The sequence below is a fragment of the Oncorhynchus mykiss genome, chromosome 12, assembly GCF_057628025.1.
Source record: "Oncorhynchus mykiss isolate SJ-2025 chromosome 12, ASM5762802v1, whole genome shotgun sequence".
NCBI classification, from domain to species: domain Eukaryota; kingdom Metazoa; phylum Chordata; class Actinopteri; order Salmoniformes; family Salmonidae; genus Oncorhynchus; species Oncorhynchus mykiss.
Genome location: NC_143033.1, coordinates 30,750,846 through 30,776,959, shown reverse-complemented (window position 1 = coordinate 30,776,959; position 26,114 = coordinate 30,750,846). Strand labels below are relative to the sequence as shown.

General features: G+C 43.8%; 1 protein-coding gene and 1 long non-coding RNA gene across 3 annotated transcripts in view; one reads left to right on the top strand and one right to left on the bottom strand.

The window, feature by feature from the left end:
* Positions 1-25,725, top strand: part of LOC149979138 (uncharacterized) — a 65,133-nt gene extending 39,408 nt beyond the window's left edge. The window contains exon 3 of the long non-coding RNA XR_016485019.1: positions 25,686-25,725. This is a non-coding gene — a long non-coding RNA (uncharacterized LOC149979138). The remainder of the gene's footprint in view (positions 1-25,685) is intronic.
* Positions 1,796-8,182, bottom strand: LOC110537400 (brain-specific homeobox/POU domain protein 3). 2 transcript variants are annotated; one of them, XM_090192222.1, is made up of 3 exons: positions 7,650-8,182; positions 4,538-4,723; positions 1,796-3,927 (listed from the first exon to the last, which is right to left on the bottom strand). In XM_090192222.1, the coding sequence occupies exons 2-3, from the start codon at positions 4,655-4,657 to the stop codon at positions 3,004-3,006; spliced, it is 1,044 nt and encodes a 347-aa protein (XP_090048348.1). In that variant the 5' UTR covers positions 4,658-4,723; positions 7,650-8,182; the 3' UTR covers positions 1,796-3,003. The 2 variants fall into 2 exon arrangements, with proteins under 2 accessions (XP_090048348.1, XP_021479095.1); XM_021623420.3 differs by lacking the exon at positions 7,650-8,182 and having other exon boundaries at positions 4,538-5,429.
* Positions 25,726-26,114: the final 389 nt, after the last annotated feature.

Genomic DNA, 26,114 nt, shown 5'->3' with positions numbered 1-26,114 from the left:
CCTTGAGCTCAAACAAGTAGTGATTTATTTATGACGTAAATTAACATGAAGCCTATGAGTTTTGGCATTAAGGTGAAATTCGATTTCCTATTGGCTTATCACTACTTTTAGCCTACATTATTAGCTTATATATCAATAGATCGAGCCTACTGGTTAGGCCTTTTAGCCATCCATTTGTTGTATTTTAAGATATTAGACTACCAATGTGTTTTTTTTTTTAATCATTATTTTTGTTGTCACATTTCCTCATTCTCCCCATTCTATTTCTAAGTCCTCAGTGGTAACCCTCCTGATGTGTCACATCAAGAAGTTCCGTCCCGCTAACAGTAGCACAGCACCATACCAATCTACAGTCTAATGGTTGTATTGAGTTGCTCCGAGAGAAAAGGACCCGGGCGCGTGTTGGACAACACAAGGCGGCAGTCCATTCAGCGAGAGGAGATCTCCTTCTTAATAAACACATACAAAAATCAATAGTATCATAACAGCTGATATTTATTATTCATTAATAACGAGTTTTACAGGCCTGAAACCGTCCGCTGAACACAAGGGAGAGCACTGGAACCCCTAACATTTTCTGTACTGACAATCTCTGGCCGCTATCGGACTTCGGCATCCGGTTGAACTAGTTTGGACACATCTGGATTACATACACACACCTGTCTATCTGGAAAGGAGGTGTCAAAAATAAATTATAAACTGGGTGGTTCGATCCCCGATCGCTGATTGGCTGACATCTGTGGTATAACAGACCGTATAACACTGGTATGACAAAACATTTATTTATATTGCTCTAATTACGTTGGTAACCAGTTTATAATAGCAATAAGGCACTTCGTGGGTCTGTGATATATGGCCGATATACCACGGCTAAAAGATGTGTCCAGGCACTCTGCGTAAAGAAATGCCCTTAGCCGTGGTATATTGACCATATACCACACCCCTTCGTGCAATATTGCTTAATTAGAAGCTGATATTTATAATTGATTGATGTATTTATTAGCCAGATTATATTTACTTAAATTGTTGCAGTAATCTTTAAATCCTCAGCATTCCTCTAAATGTAGTTTTGCTTCAGAGTGACACAGTCAAGTATTATCGGCCTAAATCATATGCATCAACGAATAACTTATCTCTTAAAAATATTTAATGGTGTCATCCACAGTTTACCTAAGTATTTGTTTTATGTTTGTAAATAATTAAAAGCGTATTTGGTCTGATGGCCTCCCGTTTTTTTTTGTTATGAAACCCTTAAGGCCACAGTTTATGACAAGACTCGGTCTCATTCAAAGTTTTCTGAGGTGCGAGGAATAATAGTAACCATTTTTCAAGGTTCGAGTAGTAACCAAGGTTCGAGTTTGTATTTTGCTTTTGGTACTAGGGAAAAGTGAAACGTAGGCAAATCATTTGGTAGTGATAATATTATAGGCCTAATCTAGACTCGATCATGTATTCCCTCCCCATTATGGCTTATTCTAAATGTTATTTCTCATTGAAACAAATCAATATAAACTAAATCTGAATCAGAATGTATCATAATATATTAATCATTATCGAATGGAATCATTCATACGCTCAATTGATTTGATCATTGGCGTAGTCTTCATCAAGTTCTGCCCACCACCAAAATCAGAAACAGATTTCAATTGTTCCACTCTAGAACTGGTCCGTCAACCTCCCATCACGAGAGTGTTCTCTCATTTCAAAGCACCAGCTGCTTTCCATTCTAGCAGACGAACAGACATCGAATGGAGATTGTTGATATATTTACCCCAAAATAACTTATAGGAGAAGATGAGGTAAAACGTGCATGGTTTATTTTAGTTTCTGTCGCTTACACAGACACATTAAAGCACATATTCACAAATATACGTTGTATTGTAAATAAATTAAGTTCAAATAAATAAATAGGTTAATAAAAAGAAACCTAACTAAGTAAAATTGTGAAAATATAAATAAGTGAACAATTGCTCATGTTTAAAATATCTACAAAGTGCATTGAACTCAGGGAATGCAATGTAACCATTATTTCCATCCATGGCCCAATAATGATAATAATAATAACACAAATATGTTCGTTTCCATGTGAGGACAGAAAAGGGCAGTTTTACAACGTAATTATTCTAAATCATTTGATTGTCAAAGCATCATTGCAGTGAAATTAGTACAGACATACACCATGTTTAGCCGACATATCTGTGAGTCATCTAATTCAACCATAACTTTGTGGGGAAAAAAACAAAAAAACGAATAAACGATTATTTTTGTGTGTTTTATACTCATACAGTCCAAAATGACCATGAATGTGCCAACACTAGCGTAATGAGGTAGACACAGAGAAGTATACTGTGTATGTCCGCGTGTACGTGCGTTTGCCCGTGTGTATGCTCTCTTATTGCAATGCATTCAGATGGGTTTTTAGAACTATAAATTCACACATAACGCCCTACGAGTAAACCATGCAATGGATTACAGTAATACCCCCGTGTTACGGAGAGGCAACCATCTCTGAGACACATAATGATGACAACATTAAGCCCTAAGCATCTTCTGCAAACAACAACTTGACTATTAACATTTTTTTTTAAATAACGAACTAGATGCGCTCTTCACACAAACAGGTGCAATGTATTCACAAAAATGTACAATGATAAATATAAAACAGTTATTCTGACTCAAGAGAATAATAACAAGTATTATTCGATTTCAATTTTTTTGTACAATAATTGCCATGAGTTAAGGGGTGGGTTTTCTCTTTTCCGCCTCAAGAGTATGATGACTTCGATCTCCTGTTTCACTGTTATTGTATTCGTCGATATGTTGAGTTTTAAATGTCAAAAGTTATAGCCTACGTTTTGCCCCGGGGGATATTGGTTTTCAAGTCTTTATCCAATTCAAAGGAGCGAAGCGCATCTTGTCTGCCAGCCTCGATTGGCCACATTAGCCGTGTGCCTATTTGTTTCTGATTTGTCTATTCGATTAAAGTTTTGCTCTGCCTTTGGCCTAGTGTGTTGCAGAGAACTTCATCCTTTTCTGCTTTTGCCTTTGATTGCAAAACCACACCCTGACCACGTTCTTTTTGAGGTCCAGTTTCTCGGCTATCGCTGCAATCTTCTCTGACGAGGGCCTTGGCTGCACGGCGAAATATGCCTCTAAAGAGCGCTTCTCCGGAGCAGCGATGGAGGTACGTTTTCTCTTCTTGTCTCCTCCGTTGAAAATCTCCGGCTTGGTCATTTTCTCCCGCTGCGCCCTCTCTGCCTCCTCCAGCCAAGCTTCCAGGATGGGTTTTAGGGCCACCATGTTATTATGAGACAAGGTGAGGGACTCGAACCGGCAAATCGTGCTCTGACTGAGGCAACCAACCCCGGGGATTTTAAGGTTCGCCAGGGCCGAGCCCACATCCGCCTGCGTCACCCCCAGCTTGATCCGCCTCTGCTTGAACCGCTCTGCGAAGGACTCCAGCTCCCTGGGGTCTGGCTCTGAGTCCCCCCCGCCGCCCAGTGAGGTGTGCGAACCCATGCTGTGGGGGTGCATGTTCATGGCCTGTTGGTGATGATGGTGGTGTTGCATGTGGTTGATTGCGGACATGTGGGCGTGCGGATGGGAGGCCGTGGAGCAGACGTCAGAGCCGGGCATTCCTCCCAGGGAGATGGACATGCCGGGGGTCAGGTGGTCCAGAAGGTCGCCATCTAGGCCCTGAGAGCCCTGGTGATGTGGGTGGTGGTGGTGGTGCGAGGTGAGCACGGATGGGTGATGGAGGTGGGCCGAGGACGAGGTGGGGGTACAGGTCATGCTGGTCATGGTGGTCATGGTGTGGTAAGTCGCGTCTGGCTTGTAAGGATGGCTCTTTGCGATATCCACCGCTGCCAGCGCTTCAGCCCTCTGCAGTAAAGTCTCATCAAAGCCGGCAAAGATGTTGCCCTGCAGCTGTGCGATGGAGAGGAGCAGGGGAAGCAGAGAGGAGACAGGTTATTAATGCTGCCCAAACAGGCAGTTTGTTTTTAAAATGGAAATGCATTACGCAAGAGGTTTGAAATGTTTACCTTTTGAGGAAAGACTATAAATTACATTATCCACAATAAGCAATTTATCATCCATAATATCAAATCGTTAAGTTAATGTAATGTCAATACAATACATGACTATAAACCCAACTATTCATATGCCCAAATCCTCCACTGCACCATCACTTTGGATTATTCGTTAATAATGAATATTTCAATCCTCTTCCATCATTTCTCTGCACCATGGAATGAGACGAATTTGACATGAGACTGACTGAAAACATGTTATTAACAATACCATATTGACAATGCGTGGTTTTCGTGTAAATTCAAAGCATTTAGCAAGTTTTTTTTACCCAATTCCACATGTTCTATTCTCCCCTCCAATTTATATTGATTATTGCATTGTTGGGTTTAGAGCTAGCAAGAAGGGCATTTCACTGTACTTGTGCACCTGGCATTAAAACGTTAAGGCTATGAGACTATACCTTTCATTCGTGATAATTGGATCATTTGAATGTCAAGTAACTCACCGAGTGAGTGGGCATGCATGCCCTCCGGATGGCCTCCGAGCTCGATTGAAGAGGCGTGTATTTCGGCTCGTGCAGTATGGGATGCATACTGAAAGGTTGTTTGCTGTTCATTGACATCATGATTGCAGAAGTTAGTGAGGGCCGTTTTCCGTCTTCCTCGTTTGGCTCCGTGTTGGTCCGTTGTCACTAGAAACGTCTCAGGATTAAACAAATTGATATAATTGTTGGTTGTTGGAGGGTGATGGTAGTGCTGCTAACGATGACAGGTTTAAACCTCCTGCCTGCTCCCCTGTAGGTCTCTTTCTATCCGTTCGGACTCCTCCGCTTTTGGCTTTAGTATGGATGCTACCTAGCAGCCACCTAAAATATAACGCTGTGTTACTGGCCCCGCCCCAACGGTGGGTCATCACCCCCTCCTTTCCCCATTGTCTCCAAATGTTATTGGGAATTGTGTATTTAACCACGCCTCTTGAGTGAAAACCACCACCCACTCCGAGGCGATGATTGGAAGTTTGATTTTGACAGGTGCAATGGCTGGTTCTCAGACCGACAACACGCGTTGTGCAGATTGCTGTGCTTTCTATTGGATCCGTTGACATTTATTCGATGTCCTAATTTCTGTCATAACTTTGTAATAGGCTTTTTTTTCAATGAACATTCGATGGTCTAACGAAATTTTTTTGCCTTTGCTGAAACAAAAAAACTCCAAAGTGATACCTGAAATTAAATATAAATAATAGCCAGCAGTAAAATAACTCCAGTGAACAGTGGATTCAGACAAGCTTCTGTTAAAGTTAAATTATGAATTGATGGACGACCAAACAATAATCCTCCCTGACACCATTCCCTTTTCTTTTCTAGCAATTAATACATACATTAATCATGGTTAATTTACTTTGTGGTGCAAACCACAGTATGGGATCCCCAATTAAAGAATAAACAGGTCAGAATGGACATGAAGCACAGGGAGGATGATGAAATATGTACTGTTTTACCACAGGTGAACAGAGCAAGTGCTGTCAATCACAGCCTATATCAGCCAGGCTGAGGAGATAGTGATGGAGATGAACCACCACTCTAGGCATGGTTCCCCATGCCCCTGTCTGCCCCACCCTGTTGGGCAGGGCTCTCCTAGAAACTCCCATCACAGATGTGGGGCTGGGGGCTTTCTTCCTGACATTTTCTCTTATAAACATCATGTCAATGTTGAATAGTTATAGATTTTGTAGAAAGTTCTGGTTCCAATGGGTTGAGCCACCCAAAAGGTACAAATTGGATGTCTCCATCCGCAACATTTCAAGCTAGCTTACACTCACCCCCTTTAAACCCACTGCACAGCGACCCCAGCTGTCAAGCTGAGCCCAACTGCTCATCCGAGTCACCACTGTTACAGAAGTCACACGCTGCTTGCTAAGCAAGTACCACTTCCTCCTGAGATGGCTCACACTGAAACCAGGACCTCTGCCCTGCTTGCAGGGTTGTATAGGTCTCTTTATAAATGTGATCCGTTACAGTTACAAGTTACCTGTCCAAAATTGTATTCAGTAAGTTAACTTTTGTATTACCCAAACTCAGTAACATAATCTGATTACTTTCAGTTACTTTTAGATTACTTTCTTACTAAGAGTCATTAGAATACAAAAATACGTTAAAGTACTACTCAAGTAGTTTTTTGGGGTATCTGTACGTTAATTTACTATTTACATTTTTGCCAACTTTTACTTTTACTTCACTACCATTACTAAAGAAAATAATGTACTTTTACTCCATACATTTACTCGTTACATGTTGACAGGAAAATGGTCCAATTCACACACTTATCAAGAGAACATCCCTGGTCATCTCTGCTGCCTCTGTTCTGGAGGACTCACTAAACACAAATGTTTTGCTTGTAAATTATGTCTGAGTGTTGGAGTGTGCCCCTGGCTATCTGTCTAAAAAAAGAAGACAATTGTGCTGTCTGGTTTGCTTAATATGAGTCATTTGAAATGGTTTATACTTTTACTTTTGATACTTAAGTACTTTTTAGCACTTCCATTTACTTTTGGTACTTATTTTATATTTAAAACCAAATACTTTTAGACTTTTACTCAAGTAATATTTTGCTGGGTGACTTTCCCTTTTACTTTTACTAGTCATTTCCTATTACTTTTACTCAAGTATGACAATTGAGTACTTTTTCCACCACTGATAATAATGAATATTAACAATTGAATGACATCTATTTTATATTTTACATATCTGGTCATATATTGATGTTGCATTTAACTTCATGGGTTAGGTATGTTTCTAACCCATTGCTTTCTCCTTCAATACAGATAATAATACGATTAGGATATCTTTACAATTAAAACCAAAGTCTGTCAGATTTCCAGTCATTACAATTGATTAAATACCCCTTGATCTTCAAGAATATGACTTGGAAACATTGATGAGAAAAATTGTTTTACATGAAGATAACCGCAAACCTAAGGACTTATTAGCCTACTCTGTTGTTTATGTTTTTGTTGTCATGGAGGACTGATTGAGCCAATCACATCAAAGCAATGTTAAAATTATCGCCGGCCTATTGTGTACGTTTTTCTTGGTGACACTTTCATATCTCGATAATTTCAGCTGTTGAAGTCTAGCCTATTAAAAGTGTACAAGTTTGAGCAGGCATGTTAGGCCAGTGGAACAAATACTGAATCAGCACAAATTGGATTGAGCAATTAAAAGCCCCACTTGTGGTCTTTTGAAATTAAACTTGTTTTTGACAGTATGTGGAGCACAACACCACAGAGTTTAGAAGAGAGGAATTCCCTCAAACTTGTATTCCGTGTAGGCTGGGATCCACACTATGCAGCAACACATTTTTCACTGGCTGTCCACGGGACGCAAAAAACAATGATTGATAGGCAATGATTGATAGGCACTTCTTTAATGAAATTGTTGGGTTACATAGGCTACATTTATACATTTGTAAACAGCCATTCACAACATCCACAATCCGTAAAGGCGCGTATAATTGAGAGAGCCGCAGTGTGATTCACATCAATGCTATGTAGATTTCAATAAAAGGCCAGGTGATATCTGTATCTCCTGTATGCTACAACATTGCTGTTGCCCTTACCTGCAAGCTTTAATGCCGTCCATGCCGTCCCTAGGAGGGGTGCGTCACTTGAGTGGGTTGAGTCACTGACGTAGTCTTCCTGTCTGAGTTGGCGCCCCCCCTTGGGTTGTGCCGTGGCGGAGATCTTTGTGGGCAATACTCGGCCTTGTCTCAGGATGGTAAGTTGGTGGTTGAAGATATCCCTCTAGTGGTGTGGGGGCTGTGCTTTGGCAAAGTGGGTGGGGTTATATCCTGCCTGTTTGGCCCTGTCCGGAGGTATCATCGGATGGGGCCACAGTGTCTCCTGACTCCTCCTGTCTCAGCCTCCAGTATTTATGCTGCAGTAGTTTATGTGACGGGGGGATAGGGTCAGTCTGTTATACAGTGGGGCAAAAAAGTATTTAGTCAGCCACCAATTGTGCAAGTTCTCCCACTTAAAAAGATGAGAGAGGCCTGTAATTTTCATCATAGGTACACTTCAACTATGACAGACAAAATGAGAAAAGAAATCCAGAAAATTACACTGTAGGATTTTTAACAAATTTATCTGCAAATTATGGTGGAAAATAAGTATTTGATCACCTACAAACAAGCAAGATTTCTGGCTCTCACAGACCTGTAACTTCTTCTTTAAGAGGCTCCTCTGTCCTCCACTCGTTACCTGTATTAATGGCACCTGTTTGAACTTGTTATCAGTATAAAAGACACCTGTCCACAACCTCAAACAGTCACACTCCAAACTCCACTATGGCCAAGACCAAAGAGCTGTCAAAGGACACCAGAAACAAAATTGTAGACCTGCACCAGGCTGGCAAGACTGAAAATTACAGGCCTCTCTCATCTTTTTAAGTGGGATAACTTGCACAATTGGTGGCTAACTAAATACTTTTTTGCTCCACTGTATTTACATTTTATTTGATTTAATTCAGTTGGATGCATAATCTTTAGATGCCAACAGTAGTCTCACCATTGGAAGACCTAGTTAGTACTGTAGCCTTCTGTAAAGGTTTTCCTCCTCTTCATCTGAAGAGGAGGTGTAGCAAGGATCGGACCAAGATGCGGCGTGGTAAGTGTCCATGGTTGTTTATTTAAAAACATAAACTGAACACTCAATGAATACAAAACAATAAACGTGAACAAAACCGAAACAGTACTGTGTGGCGAACAGACACGGAAACAATCACCCACAAAACAACAGTGAAACCCAGACTACCTAAGTATGATTCTCAATCAGAGACAACTAACGACACCTACCTCTGATTGAGAACCATACTAGGCCGAACACAGAAAACCAACCTAGAAACACAAAACATAGAATGCCCACCCAACTCACGTCCTGACCAACTAAAACAAACAAATAACACAAGAACTAGGGTCAGAATGTGACACCTTCAAAAACCTATTCCTGCTCATTTCCTGCAATCCATTAAACCCATTTGGTCTGTATGGTCTCTGACTTGTGGTCAGACTAGCTCAGGTGGAACAAACTTAAACTTGCACCTTTTTTCAATGCTGATTTGAATGTCATTGTGAAATATTTTTATTTACTTAACCTTTATTTAACTAGGCAAGTCAGGTAAGAACAAATTCTTATTTACAATGACGGCCTAGGAACAGTGGGTTAACTGTCACGTTCTGACCTTGATTTCCGTTGTTTTGTATTTATTTGGTATGGTCAGGGCGTGAGTTGGGTGGGCAGTCTATGTTTGTTTTTCTATGTTTTGGGGCATTTCTATGTTTTCGGCCTAGTATGGTTCTCAATCAGAGGCAGGTGTCATTAGTTGTCTCTGATTGAGAATCATACTTAGGTATCCTGGGTTTCACTGTGTGTTTGTGGGTGATTGTTCCTGTCACTGTGTTTGTCACAGGATAGGCTGTATAGGTTTTTCACGTTCCGTTTGTTGTTTTGTAGATTTAGTTATTTCATGTATCGTTAATTTTCCATTAAAGAACATGAGTAACCACCACGCTGCTTTTTGGTCCGCTTCTCCTTCTACAGACGAACGTCGTTACATTAACTGTCTTGTTCAGGGAAAGGTGTCATCGTGTCTTTTTTACACACATACTTTCTGAATTTCAAAGTAATCTAAGAAGTAATCCTATAGTTTTTCAAAAGTATCTGTAATCCAAATACAATATTTTTAGCTGGTAATGTAAAGGATTATAGTTGCAGTTTTTTTCTAGTCCATTACAAGTAAGGCAATCAGTTGCTCCCCAACCCTGCTTGCTAGCACACATGACTGGCCTCCTGAAGGGTCTTACCAGTCAGCGCCATGTGAAAAGCTAGCTATTTGCTGCCGCAAGTAGGGACACTACAGGCTGAGGAGTACGTTTCACACATCCACATGTGCTAAATTCACCCCTCAAACTGTAGAGCCGAGTTACGGCACCATTGTTACCAGATATCAAGTTAATCCAGAACATTTCAAGCTAGCTGTGGAGTGAGCTTATGGTACATTCTTAACTCTCTTACTTTTGCATTGAAATTAAATGCTGAAACGGTAGTTTACAGTAATTCTAGTCACAAAGTCACAAAGTGCCATTTGATTCCAGGTACCAGTAGTGAAAGTGCAACAAGAAGTGTTACTATATTATTATAAATCAGCGTTGAAGCTTTATCAGGGTGTTGAGATAGCACGGTCGCTCTAACTGGGGATCTGAAACCCCAGGCGTGTTTTGTGTGTTTCTCTCTCTCTCTCTCTCTCTCTCTGTGTATGTGTGCATGCATGTGTGTATGTGTGTGTCAGTGAGACACAGAGGGAACTGTGAAACCCAAGCCCTGTCAAAGCGGAGGCCCCACAATAGGCGAAGGAGTCTCGTTGACTGTGAGTCAGAAACAGAAACCTGAGCATGGTGATGGTGTCGGGGTGCAGCAGGCTCAGGCTGCAGCCATTATTCCCCAGCAAACGCCTGGCTCTCCTCTCCTCAGTGGCAGGACCGCGGCACCCTCTCATCAAATATACATCAGCTCAACTGGGAGAGGCACTCCTCTGGGACAAACAGACAGATACTGTAGGCAGTGGACCGTGGGCTGCAGATGTAGCGGAGCAGACAGACGGACAGGGAGAGAGGGATAGACTGATGGACAATCAGAGAGAGTGAGTGACATAAAAGACAGAGAAACACACAGTAAATTAAAAGATAAATTGATTGTCATAAAGGAACAGAGAAACAGGCATGCAGACAAGCAAACAAAGGAGACATACAGAAAGACACAGACAGCGAGAGAGACAGACAGACAGACAGAAGAAAAGAAACAGGCATGCAGACAAGCAAACAGAAGAGACATACAGAAAGACACAGACATAGAGAGACAGACAGACAGACAGACAGACAGACAGACAGACGAAGAAAAACTACACAAGAATGTGCACATTTAGAGTACCAGTCAAAAGTTTGGACACTCCTACTTACTCAAGGTTTTTCTTTATTTTTAAAACTATTTTCTACATTGTAGAATAATAGTGAAGGCATCAAAACTATGAAATAATAGATATGGAATCATGTAGTAACCAAAGAAGTGTTCAAAAAAAAAACTTTTATATTTTAGATTCTTCAAAGTAGCCACCCTTTGCCTTGAATACAGCTTTACATGACAGTCTTGAAGGAGTTCCCACATATGCTGAGCACTTGTTGTCTGCTTTTCCTTCACTTTGCGGACCAACTAATCTTTAGCCATCTCAATTGGGTTGAGGTCGGGTGATTGTGGAGTCCATATCATCTGATGCAACACTCCATCACTCTCCTTCTTGGTCAAATAGCCCTTACACAGCCTGGAGGTGTGTTGAGTCATTGTCCTGTTGAAAAACAAATGATAGTCCCTGTCACGACTTCCACCAAAGTTGTTTCCTCTCCTTGTTCGGGTGGCGTTCGGCGCTAGGCGTCACCAGTCTTCTAGCCATCCGGCTACTACCTAGTTCTACTCTCCTGTGTCTGACTTCCCTGGCACCAGTTATGCACCCCTTTACAGAATTCCATACCACCATATGGAGTCAGCAGGAGCAGGTACCCCTGGTATAGGGGTCGAGGAGCGCGTCCAGGAGCAAGCAGCGATAATCCACCATCTCGGGCGCCGCCATGGACCGCGTTGTCCAAACCATGGACCGCTGGGAGAGACATGGAGTTCCTCCAGCACCTCCCCCAGCACAACCAAGGTCTCCACTACTCGCCTCCCCTTCACCCGGTCCAAGTGGAATTTGTCTCGCCCTTCCCCGGGAGTACGACAGGACTGCTGCACGCTGCCAGGGTTTCCTATTGCAGCTAGAGCTCTACCTGGCAACCGTCCACCCGGCTCCTTCGGGCCATGAGAGGGTGTCCGCCCTCGTCTCGTGTCTCTCAGGGAAAGCCCTGGAGTGGGCCAACGCCGCGTGGGGAGAAGGAGACGCGGCGCTGGACCATTTCGAGGATTTCATCTGCAGTTTCTGGGCAGCCTTCGACCACCCGCCCGATGGTAGAGTGGCGGGTGAACGTCTCTACCACCTGAGGCAGGGGACAAGGAGCATCCAGGAGTTCGCCATGGAATTCGGATCCTGGCCGCCGGCGCGGGATGGAGCGACAGGGCCCTGATCGACCACTATCGCTGCAGTTTGCGCGAAAAAGTCTGTTGGTAGTTGGCCTGCAGGGACACCACCCTCACCTTCGACCAGCTGGTGGACCTGTCTATTCGGTTGGATAGCCTGCTGGCTACCCGCGGACGTCCAGAGCGGGGTCTGTTGGATCGATCCCCTTGCACCACCTCTCCAATGCCCATGGAGCTGGGAGGTGCTGTGCGCAGGGAGACCGGAGGAGGTTCCGTCTCGTGCACCATCTGTGACCGCAGAGGTCACATTGCTGGTCGGTGCCAGGTTGGTTCCTCTGGGGATCGAGGCAGTAGGCAGGGAACTCTGGTGTCCCCCCCCATTCTCACCCAGAGCCCTCTGTTGCACACATGTTTTGTATGTCACTTTTCCTGAATTTTCCCAGCATTCCCAGCATAAGGCGCTCGTCGATTCAGGTGCGGCTGGGAACTTTACAGACAAATTGTTCGCCCTTAGTTTAGAGATCCCCATTGTTCCCGTGGGTTTGACCTTCCCCGTTCACGCATTAGAAGGTCGACCCTTAGGGTCAGGGTTGATTAGGGAGGCCACCGCTCCCCTGGGCATGGTGATGCAGGGGGATCACAAGGAGAGAATCAGTCTCTTTCTTATTGACTCTCCTGCGTTTCCCGTTGTGCTAGGCCTACCCTGGTTACCCAGTCACAACCACACTGTTTGGTGGCAACAGAGGGCTCTCACGGGGTGGTCGCGAGAGTGCTCGGGTAGATGTCTAGGGGTTTCCGGTGCTACTATGGTGGAGAGTCATCTCCTGGTAGACGCCGCACTTCACAGGAGTCACGTGTATCCCCTGTCACAGGCGGAGATGGAAACATATGTCTCCGAATCCCTACGTCAGGGGTACATTCGGTCCTCCACTTTACCTGCCTCCTAGAGTTTATTTTTTGTGAAGAAGAAAGAGGGAGGTCTGCGCCCGTATATTGACTATCGAGATCTTAACCAGATCACTGTTAGGTACAGTTACCCGCTACCTCTCATAACCACAGTGATTGAGTCAATGCACGGGGCGTGCATCTTCACCAAACTAGATCTCAGGAGTGATTACAACCTGGTGCGTATCTGGGAGGGAGACGAGTGGAAGACGGCTTTCAGTACTACCACCACCACCACCACCACGAGTACCTCGTCATGCCGTACGGGTAGATGAATGCTCCATCAGTCTTCCAAGCCTTTGTAGACGAGATTTTCAGGGACCTGCACGGGCATGGTGTAGTGGTGTATATTGATGACATTCTGATATACTCCGCTGCATGTGCCGAGCATGTGTCTCTGGTGCGCAAAGGTGCTTGGTCGACTGTTGGAGTATGACCTGTATGTCAAGGCTGAGAAATGCCTGTTCTTCCAACAGTCCGTCTCCTTCCTAGGGTACCGCATTTCCACCTCAGGGGTGGAGATGGAGAGTGACTGCATTTCAGCCGTGCGTAAATGGCCGACTCCCACCATGGTAAAGGAGGTGCAGTGGTTTCTAGGGTTTGCCAATTACTACCGGAGGTTTATCTGGTGTTTTGGTCAGGTGGCGGCTCCCATTACCTCACTGCTGAAGGGGGGACCGGTACGTTTGCAGTGGTCGGCTGAGGCGGACAGGGCTTTTGGTCACCTGACGGCTCTGTTTATCTCAGCTCCCGTGCTGGCTCATCCAGATACCTCTTTGGCGTTCATAGTGGAGGTGGACGCGTCCGAGGCTGGGATAGGAGCCATGCTCTCTCAGTGCTCGGGTACGCCACCAAAGCTCCGCCCCTGTACCTTCTTCTTGAGGAAGCTCAGCCCGGCGGAGCAAATCTATGATGTGGGGGACGGGAGCTGTTGGCTGTCGTAAAGGCCCTGAAGGGGTGGAGACATTAGCTTGAGGGGGCTCAACACTTTTCTCATCTGGCCTGACCACCGCAATCTGGAGTACATCCGGGCGGCGAGGAAACAGAACCCTCACCAGGCAATGTGGGCCATGTTTTTCACCCGTTTTGTTTTCACCCTCTCTTACAGACCAGGTTAACGGAACGCCAAGGCAGACACACTGTCCCGGCTGTATGACAGAGAGGAGCAGCCCATGGATCCCATCCCCATTCTCCCGGTATCCTGCCTGGTGGCACCGATAGTGTGGGAGCTGGACGTGGACAAAGCCCACTCCCCTCCAGTGTCCCGATGGGCGTCTGTACATTCCGTCTGCTGTCCGTGCCTGGCTGACCCTCCTCTGGTCATCCAGGCATCGGCCGGACGGTGCGCTGTCTTAGTGGGAAGTACTGGTGGCCCACTTTGGCTAAGGACATGAGGGTGTATGTTTCCTCCTGCTTGGTGTGCACCCAGTGTAAAGCTCCTGGGCACCTGCCCAGAGGTAAGCTCCACCCCTTACCCATTCCACAACGGCCGTGGTTGCTCCTCTCAGTGGATTTCCTTACGGATCTTCCGACATAGGGTCTGATCGGGGTCTCCAGTTTACTTCAAGGGTCTGGAGGGTGTTCATGGAACATTTGGGGTCTCGATCAGCCTTTTCTCATGTTTTCACCCCCCGAGTGACGGATAGGTGGAGAGAGTGAACCAGGATGTATGTAGGTTTCTGAGGTCTTATTGCCAGGACCGGCCGGGGGAGTGGGCGGCGTTCGTGCCCTGGGCAGAGATGGCCCAGAACTCGCTCCGCCACTCCTCCACTAACCTCTCCCCCTTCCAGTGCGTACTGGGGTATCAGCCGGTTCTGGCTCCTTGGCAACAGAGTCAGACCGAGGCTCCTGCGGTGGCCAACTGGTTTCGGCGCCCAGAGGAGACATGGGACGCCGCCCATGTTCACCTTCAGCGCCGTGCTTCGCCAGAAAGCCAGCTCAGACCGTCACCACAGTGAGGCCACGGTGTTCGCGCAAGGGGACCGGGTCTGGCTCTTGACCCGAAACCTGCCCCTCCGCCTACCCTGCCGGAAGCTGGGTCCGCGGTTTCTGTGGCCATTTAAAGTCCTGAGGAGACTGAATGAGGTGAGTTACAGGTTACAGCTTCCCCCTGATTACCGTATTAACCCCTCGTTCCATGTGATGTCGGGCGAGGGGCCTTCAGTACCTCGTGAACTGGGAGAGGTATGGTCCAGAGGAGAGATGCTGGGTTCTGGTGGAGGACGTGTTGGACCCTTCAACGCTGCGGTAGTTCCACCATCTCCGTCCGGATCGCCCTGCTCCACGCCCTCCGGGTCATCCCCGAGGCTGGTGTCGGCACGCTGCTGGTGTCGGCACGCAGCCGCGCGTCATGGGGGGGCGGGGGGGGGGGGGGGGGGGGTACTGTCACAACTTCCACACCGAAGTCGTTTCCTCGCCTCCACCGGTCTAATGTTCATTGCTTGTGTTTCTTGGTCCAAGCAAGTCTCTTATTATTATTAGTGTCTTTTAGTAGGGGTTTCTTTTTAGCAATTCGACCATGAAGGCCTGATTCACACAGTCTCCTCTGAACAGTTGATGTTGAGATGTTACTTGAAATCATGAAGCATTTATTTTGGCTGCAATTTCTGAGGCTGGTAACTCAAATTAACTTATCCTCTGCAGCAGAGTTAACCTCTCTGGGATATTTGGGACGGTAGCATCACACCTCAACAACAGCCAGTGAAAGTGCAGGGCGCCAAATTCAAAACAACAGATATCCCATAATTAAAATTCCTCAAACATACAAGTATTTCACACCATTTTAAAGATAAACTTGTTGTAAATCCAGCCACAGTGTCCGATTTCAAAAAGGCTTTATGATGAAAGCACACCAAACGATTATGTTAGGTCAGCACCTAGTCACAGAAAAACACAGCCATTTTTCCAACCAAAGAGAGGAGTCACAAAAAGCAGAAATAGAGATAAAATTAATGTCACGTTCTGACCTTAGTTCTTTTGTTATGTCTTTGTTTTAGTATGGTCAGGGCGTGAGTTGGGTGGGTTGTCTATGTTAATTTTTCTATGTTGTGTTTTGGGTTTGGCTTGGTTTGTTTCTCAATCAGAGGCAGGTGTCGTTAGTTGTTTCTGATTGAGAATCATACTTAGGTAGCTTTTTCCCACCTGTGTTTCGTGGGTGATTGTTTCCTGTTTTGTTGTTTGTGTCACCATTCAGGACTGTTTCGGTTTTCGTTTCCATTCACTTTGTTATTTTTGTATTGAGTCGTGTTCAGTTATTATTAAAGTATCATGGACACTTACGACGCTGCATATTGGTCCGTTCCTTGCTACTCCTCCTCAGAAGAGGAGGGGGAAAGCCGTTACAATTAATCACTAACCTTTGATGATCTTCATCAGATGACAGTCATAGGACTTCATGTTACACAATACATGTATATTTTGTTCGATAAAGTTCATATTTATATAAAAAAATCTCAGTTTACATTGGCGCGTTACGTTCAGTAGTTCCAAAACATCCGGTGATTTTGCAGAGAGCCACATCAATTTACCGAAATACTCATAATAAACATTGCTAAAAGATTCAAGTGTTATGCATGTCATTTTTAGATCCATGTGTGCTTGTGTGTATAGTGTGTATGTTATCGTGTGTGTGTGTGTGTGTGTGTGTGTATGCATGTGTCTGTGCCTATGTTTGTGTAGCTTCACAGTCCCCGCTGTTCCATAAGGTGCATTTTTATCAGTTTTTTTAATCTAAATTTACTGCTAGCATTAGCTACTTGATGTGGAATAAAGTTCCATGTAGTCATGGCTCTATGTAGTACTGTGTGCCTCCCATAGTCTGCTCTGGACAAGGGGACTGTGAAGAGACCTCTTGTGGCATGTGTTGTGGGGTATGCATGGGTGTCCGGCCAGTAGTTCAAACAGACAGCTCGGTGCATTCAACATGTAAAAACCTCACAATAATACAAGTAGTGAAGAAATCAATCTCTCCTCCACTTTGAGCCAGGAGAGATTTGATATGCTCTCTGTGTACATCCAAGGGCCAGCCGTGCTGCCCTGTCCTGAGCCAATTGCAATTTTCCTAAGTCCCTTTTTCTGGCACCTGACCATATGACTGAACAGTAGTCCAGGTCCGACAAAACTAGGGTCTGTATGACCTGCCTTGTTTATAGTGCTGTTAAGAAGGTAGAGCAGCACTTTATTATGGACAGACTTCTCCCCATCTTAGCTACTATTACAGTGCCTTGCGAAAGTATTCGGCCCCTTTGAACTTTGCGACCTTTTGCCACATTTCAGGCTTCAAACATAAAGATATAAAACTGTATTTTTTTGTGAAGAATCAACAACAAGTGGGACACAATCATGAAGTGGAACGACATTTATTGGATAATTCAAACATTTTTAACAAATCAAAAACTGAAACATTGGGCGTGCAAAATTATTCAGCCCCCTTACTTTCAGTGCAGCAAACTCTCTCCAGAAGTTCAGTGAGGATCTCTGAATGATCCAATGTTGACCTAAATGACTAATGATGATAAATACAATCCACCTGTGTGTAATCAAGTCTCCGTATAAATGCACATGCACTGTGATGGTCTCAGAGGTCCGTTAAAAGCGCAGAGAGCATCAGGAAGAACAAGGAACACACCAGGCAGGTCCGAGATACTGTTGTGAAGAAGTTTAAAGACGGATTTGGATACAAAAAGATTTCCCAAGCTTTAAACATCCCAAGGAGCACTGTGCAAGCGATAATATTGAAATGGAAGGAGTATCAGACCACTGCAAATCTACCAAGACCTGGCCGTCCCTCTAAACTTTCAGCTCATACAAGGAGAAGACTGATCAGAGATGCAGCCAAGAGGCCCATGATCACTCTGGATGAACTGCAGAGATCTACAGCTGAGGTGGGAGACTCTGTCCATAGGACAACAATCAGTCGTATATTGCACAAATCTGGCCTTTATGGAAGAGTGGCAAGAAGAAAGCCATTTCTTAAAGATATCCATAAAAAGTGTTGTTTAAAGTTTGCCACAAGCCACCTGGGAGACACACCAAACATGTGGAAGAAGGTGCTCTGGTCAGATGAAACCAAAATTGAACTTTTTGGAAACAATGCAAAACGTTATGTTTGGCGTAAAAGCAACACAGCTGAACACACCATCCCCACTGTCAAACATGGTGGTGGCAGCATCATGGTTTGGGCCTGCTTTTCTTCAGCAGTGACAGGGAAGATGGTTAAAATTGATGGGGAGATGGATGGAGCCAAATACAGGACCATTCTGGAAGAAAACCTGATGGAGTCTGCAAAAGACCTGAGACTGGGACGGAGATTTGTCTTCCAACAAGACAATGATCCAAAACATAAAGCAAAATCTACAATGGAATGGTTCAAAAATAAACATATCCAGGTGTTAGAATGGCCAAGTCAAAGTCCAGACCTGAATCCAATCGAGAATCTGTGGAAAGAACTGAAAACTGCTGTTCACAAATGCTCTCCATCCAACCTCACTGAGCTCGAGCTGTTTTGCAAGGAGGAATGGGAAAAAAATGTCAGTCTCTCGATGTGCAAAACTGATAGAGACATACCCCAAGCGACTTACAGCTGTAATCGTAGCAAAAGGTGGCGCTACAAAGTATTAACTTAAGGGGGCTGAATAATTTTGCACGCCCAATTTTCAGTTTTTGATTTGTTAAAAAAGTTTGAAATATCCAATAAATGTCGTTCCACTTCATGATTGTGTCCCACTTGTTGTTGATTCTTCACAAAAAAACACAGTTTTATATCTTTATGTTTGAAGCCTGAAATGTGGCAAAAGGTCGCAAAGTTCAAGGGGGCCGAATACTTTCGCAAGGCACTGTATATCAATATGTTCTGACCATGACAGTTTACCTTCCAGGGTTAATCCAATCATTTTGTTCACCTCAACTTGCTCAATTTCCACATGATTTATTGCAAGATTTAGTTGAGGTTTAGGATTTAGTGAATGATTTGTCCCAAATACAATGCAGAAATATTTAGGACTAACTTATTCCTTGCCACCCATTCTGAAACTAACTGCAGCTCTTTGTTAAGTGTTGCTGTCATTTCAGTTGCTGTGGTAGCTGAAGTGTATAGTGTTGAGTCATCCGCATACCTAGACAAACTGGCCTTACTCAAAACCAGTGGCATGTCTTTTGTAAAGATTGAAAAAAGTAAGCTGCCCTGGAGAATTCCTGATTCTACCTGGATTATGTTGGAAATGCTTCCATTAAAGAACACCCTCTGTGTTCTGTTAGACAGGTAACTCGTTATCCACAATATAGCAGGGGGTGTAAAGCCATAACACATGTGCTTTTTCCAGCAGCAGACTATGATCGATAATGTCAATTGCCTCACTGAAGTCTAACAAAACAGCCCTCACAATCTTTTTTATCAGTCATTTGTATAAGTGCTGTGCTTATTGAATGTCCTTCCCTATAAGCACGCTGAAAGTTTGTTGTCAATTTATTTACTGTAAAATAGCATTGTGTCTGGTCAAACACAATTTTTTCCAGAAGTTTACTATTGGTAGGCTATTTGAGCCAGTAAAGGGGGCTTTACTATTTTTAGGTAGCGGAATTACTTTTGCTTCCCTTCAAGCCTGGGGGCACACACTTTCTAGTAGGCTTAAATTGAAAATATGGCAAATAGGAGTGGCAATATCTTGCTCTCAGCTGCGAGTTGACTGTATAAATAACCCTTCTAACACCCATCACCTCTCAGCCCCACTGTCAACATCAGAGTGGCAGAGCTCAACACACTGTCACTGATGTTTGGGCAAATAAGCCTGAGGAGGTGGTTGACTGGTGCTAATTGAGTGTTTTCATCTATTAATTCTGGGGCTGGGAATTCTTTGTTTTGACAGCATGGTGGTTCCATGCCCAAAGGAATGTATCTGTGAGGATAGCTGTGGATTGGGGATTTATCTCTGCACAGTGTGTGTGCGTGTGCGTGTGCGCGTGTGTGTGTGTGTGTGTGTGTGTGTGTGTGTGCGTGCGTGCGTGTGCATGTGCGTGTGTGTGTGTGTGTGTGTGTGTGTGGACAGAGAGAGGGGGAGAGCTCTGTTCTACTCTGTGCTGTTCCTGGTCCTGACTCACACTGCTCTGGCATCTGCTTAAAATACCTAAGTGTTTCTTAATGGGCTCTTAGTATTTTGTCAGCTCACTGTCTCCCTGCCCATTCTCTCTCTCCCTCCCTCCTTCATGGCTTTCACATAGCATAACCACTACAATAACAGTATATTTACTTCCATTTTCATTCTGTTAGCATTTTTTCTGAAGTATGACCACTATTTTCTGGGGAGTTTTTCCTAGCCACCGTGTTTCTACATCTGCATTGCTTGCTGTTTGGGGTTTTAGGCTGGGTTTCTGTACAGCACATTGAGATATCAGCTGATGTAAGAAGGGCTATATAAATACATTTGATTTAATATTTTTTCAGCCATCATTTCATTCCATAATGGTTGTTTGTGTTTCTGTGTGTATGTGCGTGTGTGTATTTGTATGTGTATTTGTGTGTGTGTGCGCATGTGGTTATAGTATGACAGGAGAAGGGTGGGGTGGGGGGGGGGGGGGTGGGGGGCGCAGAGAGGGGCAATACGGCAGCAAAGCAAGTACATATTTATTTACTTTGAGCAAATGGACAAACTCAAAAAGAGCACACACATATACACACTGACACACTCTCACACACGTACGTACCTCTCTTCACCTTAAACTCCTCCATCTCATTACTTCCCTTTTCATTCTTGTCCCTCTTTTCCCCCTCTTCTTGAAGCAGGCTTAATTATTGATAGTGTATGAAATCTAACGTTGTAGATTGTGACCATTCACCAAATCGGCAGGATCACGTGAGGGGGCTGCTGAGGGGAAGGGGGTGTCTAACCACGCTCTTTAATGTAATTGCCTTTAGGGTTCCTGGTAAATATTTTATTGACTGCCAGCACAAATTAATGACACAACGATTGAAGGGGGCTATTCTTCTCTCCCAGAGCAGAGGGAGGTAGAGAAGAGGGAGTGATCCTGTGTATTTGACTTGGCTCCTCAGGTATCGAAGTTGGGCAAGCAGGTGCCCCCCGCCCCACTAGGGCTGGTCTCCATGGACAGGCATGTTGGAGATGGGATGGGTGAATGAGGGAGGGGTGTGGAGGTGGGGGGGATTGGTGCAGGTATACATTTAGGGGAGGGAAAAGCGTGCCACTGTGATGCAGAGTTGGGATGGGAGTGAGTGGTTTGGTGTTTTGGTCGTAGCCAGTGAGGTTGAAGTACTTTTTGCTTAAGTGATTGTGGTGAGTGGTGAAGTCGGGTAGGGGAAGATTGACAGAAATAGGTATTAGTGGAGGGTGTATGGGGGGTCATAAAGCACCCCTTGCCCTAACATGGGACAGGGCTGTACACTGGAACGGAACGGTTAACATGGAAACGTCATTACAAAAAGGTTTGGGGGCGAAAGAGCACTGAAATATTCATGATGTCAGATCTGTAAGCCGACCTGGACAGGATGTACATGCAGTTACAGTATTGGTAGTGTTTTAGTGAAGCAGGATGTTTTAAAGCGCTGGGGAACACAGGAGGGATTCAGGGACATGTCTCACTGGACAGGTCCGCTGTTCTCTCCATTAACCCATCTTCCATCTAACACAGCTGTGTCAAACGTATGGCCCGCTAGGGGGTCCAATCCGGCCACAGTAGTTTGAGTAATTAAAAATAATCTCTCTATTTAAAGTGCATTCGGAAAGTATTCAGACCCCTTGACCTTTTCCACATTTTGTTACGTTACAGCTTTATTCTGAAATTGATTTTTTTTTAATTTCCCCTCATCAATCTACACACCAAACTGCATAATGACAAAGCAAAAACTCCCCTGGGGGACCACTGTGTTAAGAGTCAATGTGGAGGAGGTGTTGTTGCCAATTCTCACAGCCTGTGGTCTGCCCATCAGGACCCTGCCTCTGGGACCCTGAAACCTGGTGATCAGAGCCCCCCATTCTGTTGTGGACCACCCGTGAGAGACTATGAAAGAGTGGAACTGGAACATGGTTCAGACCATGAGAGGGACAGATATACTGAGTCCCAACACCCTAGAACCTGTCAGAAATATATACAGTGCATTTAGAAAGTATTCAGACCCCTTGACTTTTCCACATTTTGTTACGTTACAGCCTTATACTAAAATGTATCAATTTGTTTTTTTCCCCCATCGATCTACGCACAATACCCCAGGATGACAAAGCAAAAAAGTTATTTTTTAATGCTTGCAAATGTATTAAAAATATTAAAAGTAATTATCACATTTGCATAAGTATTCAGACCCTTTACTCAGTACTTTGTTGAAGCACATTTGGCAGCGGTTACAACCTTGAGGCTTCTTCGGAATGACGCTACAAGCTTGGCATACCTGTATTTGGGAAGTTTCTCCCATTCTTCTCTATAGATCCTCTCAAGCTCTGTCAGGATGGATGGGGAGCGTCGCTGCACAGCTATTTTCAAGTGTCTCCACATATGTTCGATCGGGTTCAAGTTCGAGCTCTGGCTGGACCACTCAAGGACATTCAGAGACTTGTCCAGAAGCCACTCATATGTTGTCTTGGCTGTGTGCTTAGGGTCATTGTCCTGTTGGAAGGTAAACCTTCACCCCAGTCTAAGGTCCTGTGCACTCTGGAGCAGGTTTTCATCAAGGATCTCTCTGTACTTTGCTCTGTTCATCTTTCTATCAATCCTGACTAGTCTCTCTGTCCCTGCCGATCGGTGGAGTGCTGCAGAGATGGTTGTCCATCTGGAAGGTTCTCCACAGAGGAGCTCTGGAGCTCTGGAGCTCTGTCAGAGTTACCATTCAAATAAATTACTGTAAAAATCAAACTTTCATTAAATCACACATGCAAGATAGCAAATTAAAGCTACACTTGTTGTGAATCCAGCCAACATGTCAGATTTCAAAAAGGCTGTTTATGTCCCATAAACATCATAAATGGTCCTTTTGTTCGATTAATTCCGTCGATATATATCCAAAATGTTCATTTGTTTGGCGTGTTTGATCCAGAAAAACACTGGTTCCAACTTGCGCAACGTGACTACAAAATATCGCAAAAGTTACCTGTAAACTTTGCCAAAACATTTCAAACTACTTTTGTAATACAACTTTAGGTATTTTTTAACATAAATAATCGATCAAATTGAAGACGGGTTGATCTGTGCTCAATACAGGAGGACAACAAACTGTAGCTAGCTTTCTGGTCACGCGTCTCTATCTAACAGTATACTTCAAGTGACCCTCGTTCAAGATGGCCGTACTTCTTCATTACACAAAGGAACAACCTCAACCAATTTCTAAAGACTGTTGACATCCAGTGGAAGCGATAGGAACTGCAAGAAGATCCCTTAGAAATCTGAATAATATGCATATCTTATCTTCTGGGGATGAGGAGCAGGCAGTTGAATTTGGGCATGCATTTCATCCGGATGTGAAAAAACTGCCCCCTGTCACCAAGAAGTTAAGGGAGCTCCCAAATGAAGTAAGGCCTGGCCATTTTGTTTGCTTTTAACCCTACGTCTTACCACACACGCAAGCACCCACACACAACCAACCTGTTATGAATAGCTGTTAGTGGTGTTAATACTGTTTTTGATTTATTGTGTGGGGTCTTTTTATTTTGGTGTTAGTGGGTCTTTCATGGTTTAGAAAGGATGCATCTTAAAGGGTAAACAGTATCTATTGTTTGCATTTTGGTTACACACATGTAAATTATCTTTATAAGAAATGTGCTGAAAAACGCAACGTAAACCTGGTGCAGAAAATTAATGTTTGAAATGTCTTTCAATAATGAGTCTGAGGTACAGGGAAATAAAAGGGAAAGAAACACTCACTTAATTGGGTAGAATGACCTCTGACCTCTGTTCTGACTTTCTGGTGAGGCCTGATCAACCTCACTAGAAAGGCTAGAGACAATGGGTGAGATTTAAATGTAATATGTAAACACTGATAATTAGAAAGAAGTTTTAATTTATCAATAGTGCTATGTGTGATTTGGACCACAATTGTTGTAGTTTTTATGGGGGGACGCATGAATCACAATGTGAGTCATGTGTCAAATGGGAAGACGTGTATGTTTGGTTTGTTTTGTGTGTATTGTTGGTGTAGTTGTGTTTGTTTTTGTCTTGCTTCAATACAACTATCACCAGATTGGTTCTGCTGGATGGTCGGGATTTCTCCCTAAGGATTAGCCCTTTAACCTGTTGGATCTCTAGGGGCACTATTTCATTTTTGGATAAAAAACGTTCCCGTTTTAAGCGCGATATTTTGTCACGAAAAGATGCTCGACTATGCATATTCTTCATGCATATTCTTCATATTCACAGTTTTTGAAAGAAAACACTCTGAAGTTTCAGAATCTGCAACGATATTGTCTGTAAGTGCCCCAGAACTCATTCTACAGGCGAAACCAAGATGAAACGTCAAACAGGAAATTAGCAGAATTTCTGAAGCTCTGTTTTCTAATGTCTCCTTATATGGCTGTGAATGCGACAGGAATAAGCTTAGACCTTCTGCCGTTTCCCCAAGATGTCGGCAGCATTGTGACGCATTTGTAGGCATATCATTGGAAGATTGACCATAAGAGACTACATTTTCCAAGTGTCCGCCTGGTGTCCTGCTTCGAAATTGGTGCGCAAAGCCAGCTGCAAGTATTTTTCCATTTGATTGAGAGGAGAAACCATGCTTCCACGAACGATATATCATTGAAGAGATATGTGAAAAACACCTTGAGGATTGATTCTAAACCACGTTTGCCATGTTTTCAGTCGATATTATGGAGTTAATTTGTAAAAAAGTTCGGTTTTGAGGACTGAATTTTCAGGGTTTTTTTGTAGCCAAATGTGATGTACAAAACGGAGCTATTTCTAATACACAAAGAATCTTTTTGGAAAAAACTGAGCATTTGCTATCTAACTGAGAGTCTCCTCATTGAAAACATCCAAAGTTCTTCAAAGGTAAATTATTTTATTTTAAGGATTTTATGTTTTTGTTGAAATGTTGCGTGCTGGATGCTAACGCTAATGCTAACGCTAAATGCTACGCTAGCTAGCTACTTTTACACAAATTATTGTTTTCCTATGGTTGAGAAGCATATTTAGAAAATCTGAGATGACAGTGTTGTTTACAAAAGGCTAAGCTTGAGAGATGGCATATTTATTTCATTTCATTTGCGATTTTCATGAATAGTTAACGTTGCGTTATGGTAATGAGCTTGAGTCTGTATTCACGATCCCGGATCCGGGATGGGGAGATCAGAAAGGCTAACTCCCTGACTCTGTAAGTCTGCGGTGAGATTGTCAAGATGATAGGGGAATACAAGCCAATTTGCAAGAATGGTTTCAACTGTGTGTTGTTATTCTCTTTGACATTTGTCTTAGACATTTGTATTAATTGACATTTGTCATACAGTGAAAAGTTTGTCTGGATTTCCTGAATCAGAAATACCCTAAACTAAACGGTTGTTCTGGTCTGTCCCCCCCCCCTCTCTCTCTCTCTCTCTCTCTCTCCCTCTCTCTCTCTCTCTCTCTCTCTCTCTCTCTCTCTCTCTCTCTCGATTATGGTGAAGGTGACCACAGATGGTATCTAGATGCACGGAAGGGATAATTGTGTGTGTGGTCAACCGTCCCGTAATTGATTTAGGCTTATCCAAAATAGTTTATTTGGGGTATCAGGTTGATTGTGGAGGTCTGCACACCGCAAAATGAATAGTAATTTAGACAATACATACATTGAGATACCGATCTGTCATTGACATGCCACTCGCAACAAAAGCTCCAGCTAAAATGTCATTGCCAGAATCCATGAATAAAATTTTGTAATGAAGCATCACTGTAACTGTATGAAGTGAAGGTCTTAAGTTAAAACATTCTAGTGCAATGGTTTTATAGGTAAATACTATGGAAATAATCGGAGTCTACAGATCCCTTGTGTGTATTTTAGATTGTACAACCCAGAGTGAAGGGTTTGAAAGGATAAAGTGTCTGGTTTTATGTGT

Excerpts from the sequence above, each read along its gene's own strand:
- LOC110537400 (XM_090192222.1), bottom strand. The coding sequence starts at position 4,657 with ATGATGTCAATGAACAGCAAACAACCTTTCAGTATGCATCCCATACTG. Across the intron at positions 3,928-4,537 it reads CATGCATGCCCACTCACTCG|CTGCAGGGCAACATCTTTGC; the intron begins GTGAGTTACTTG and ends TCCATCGCACAG.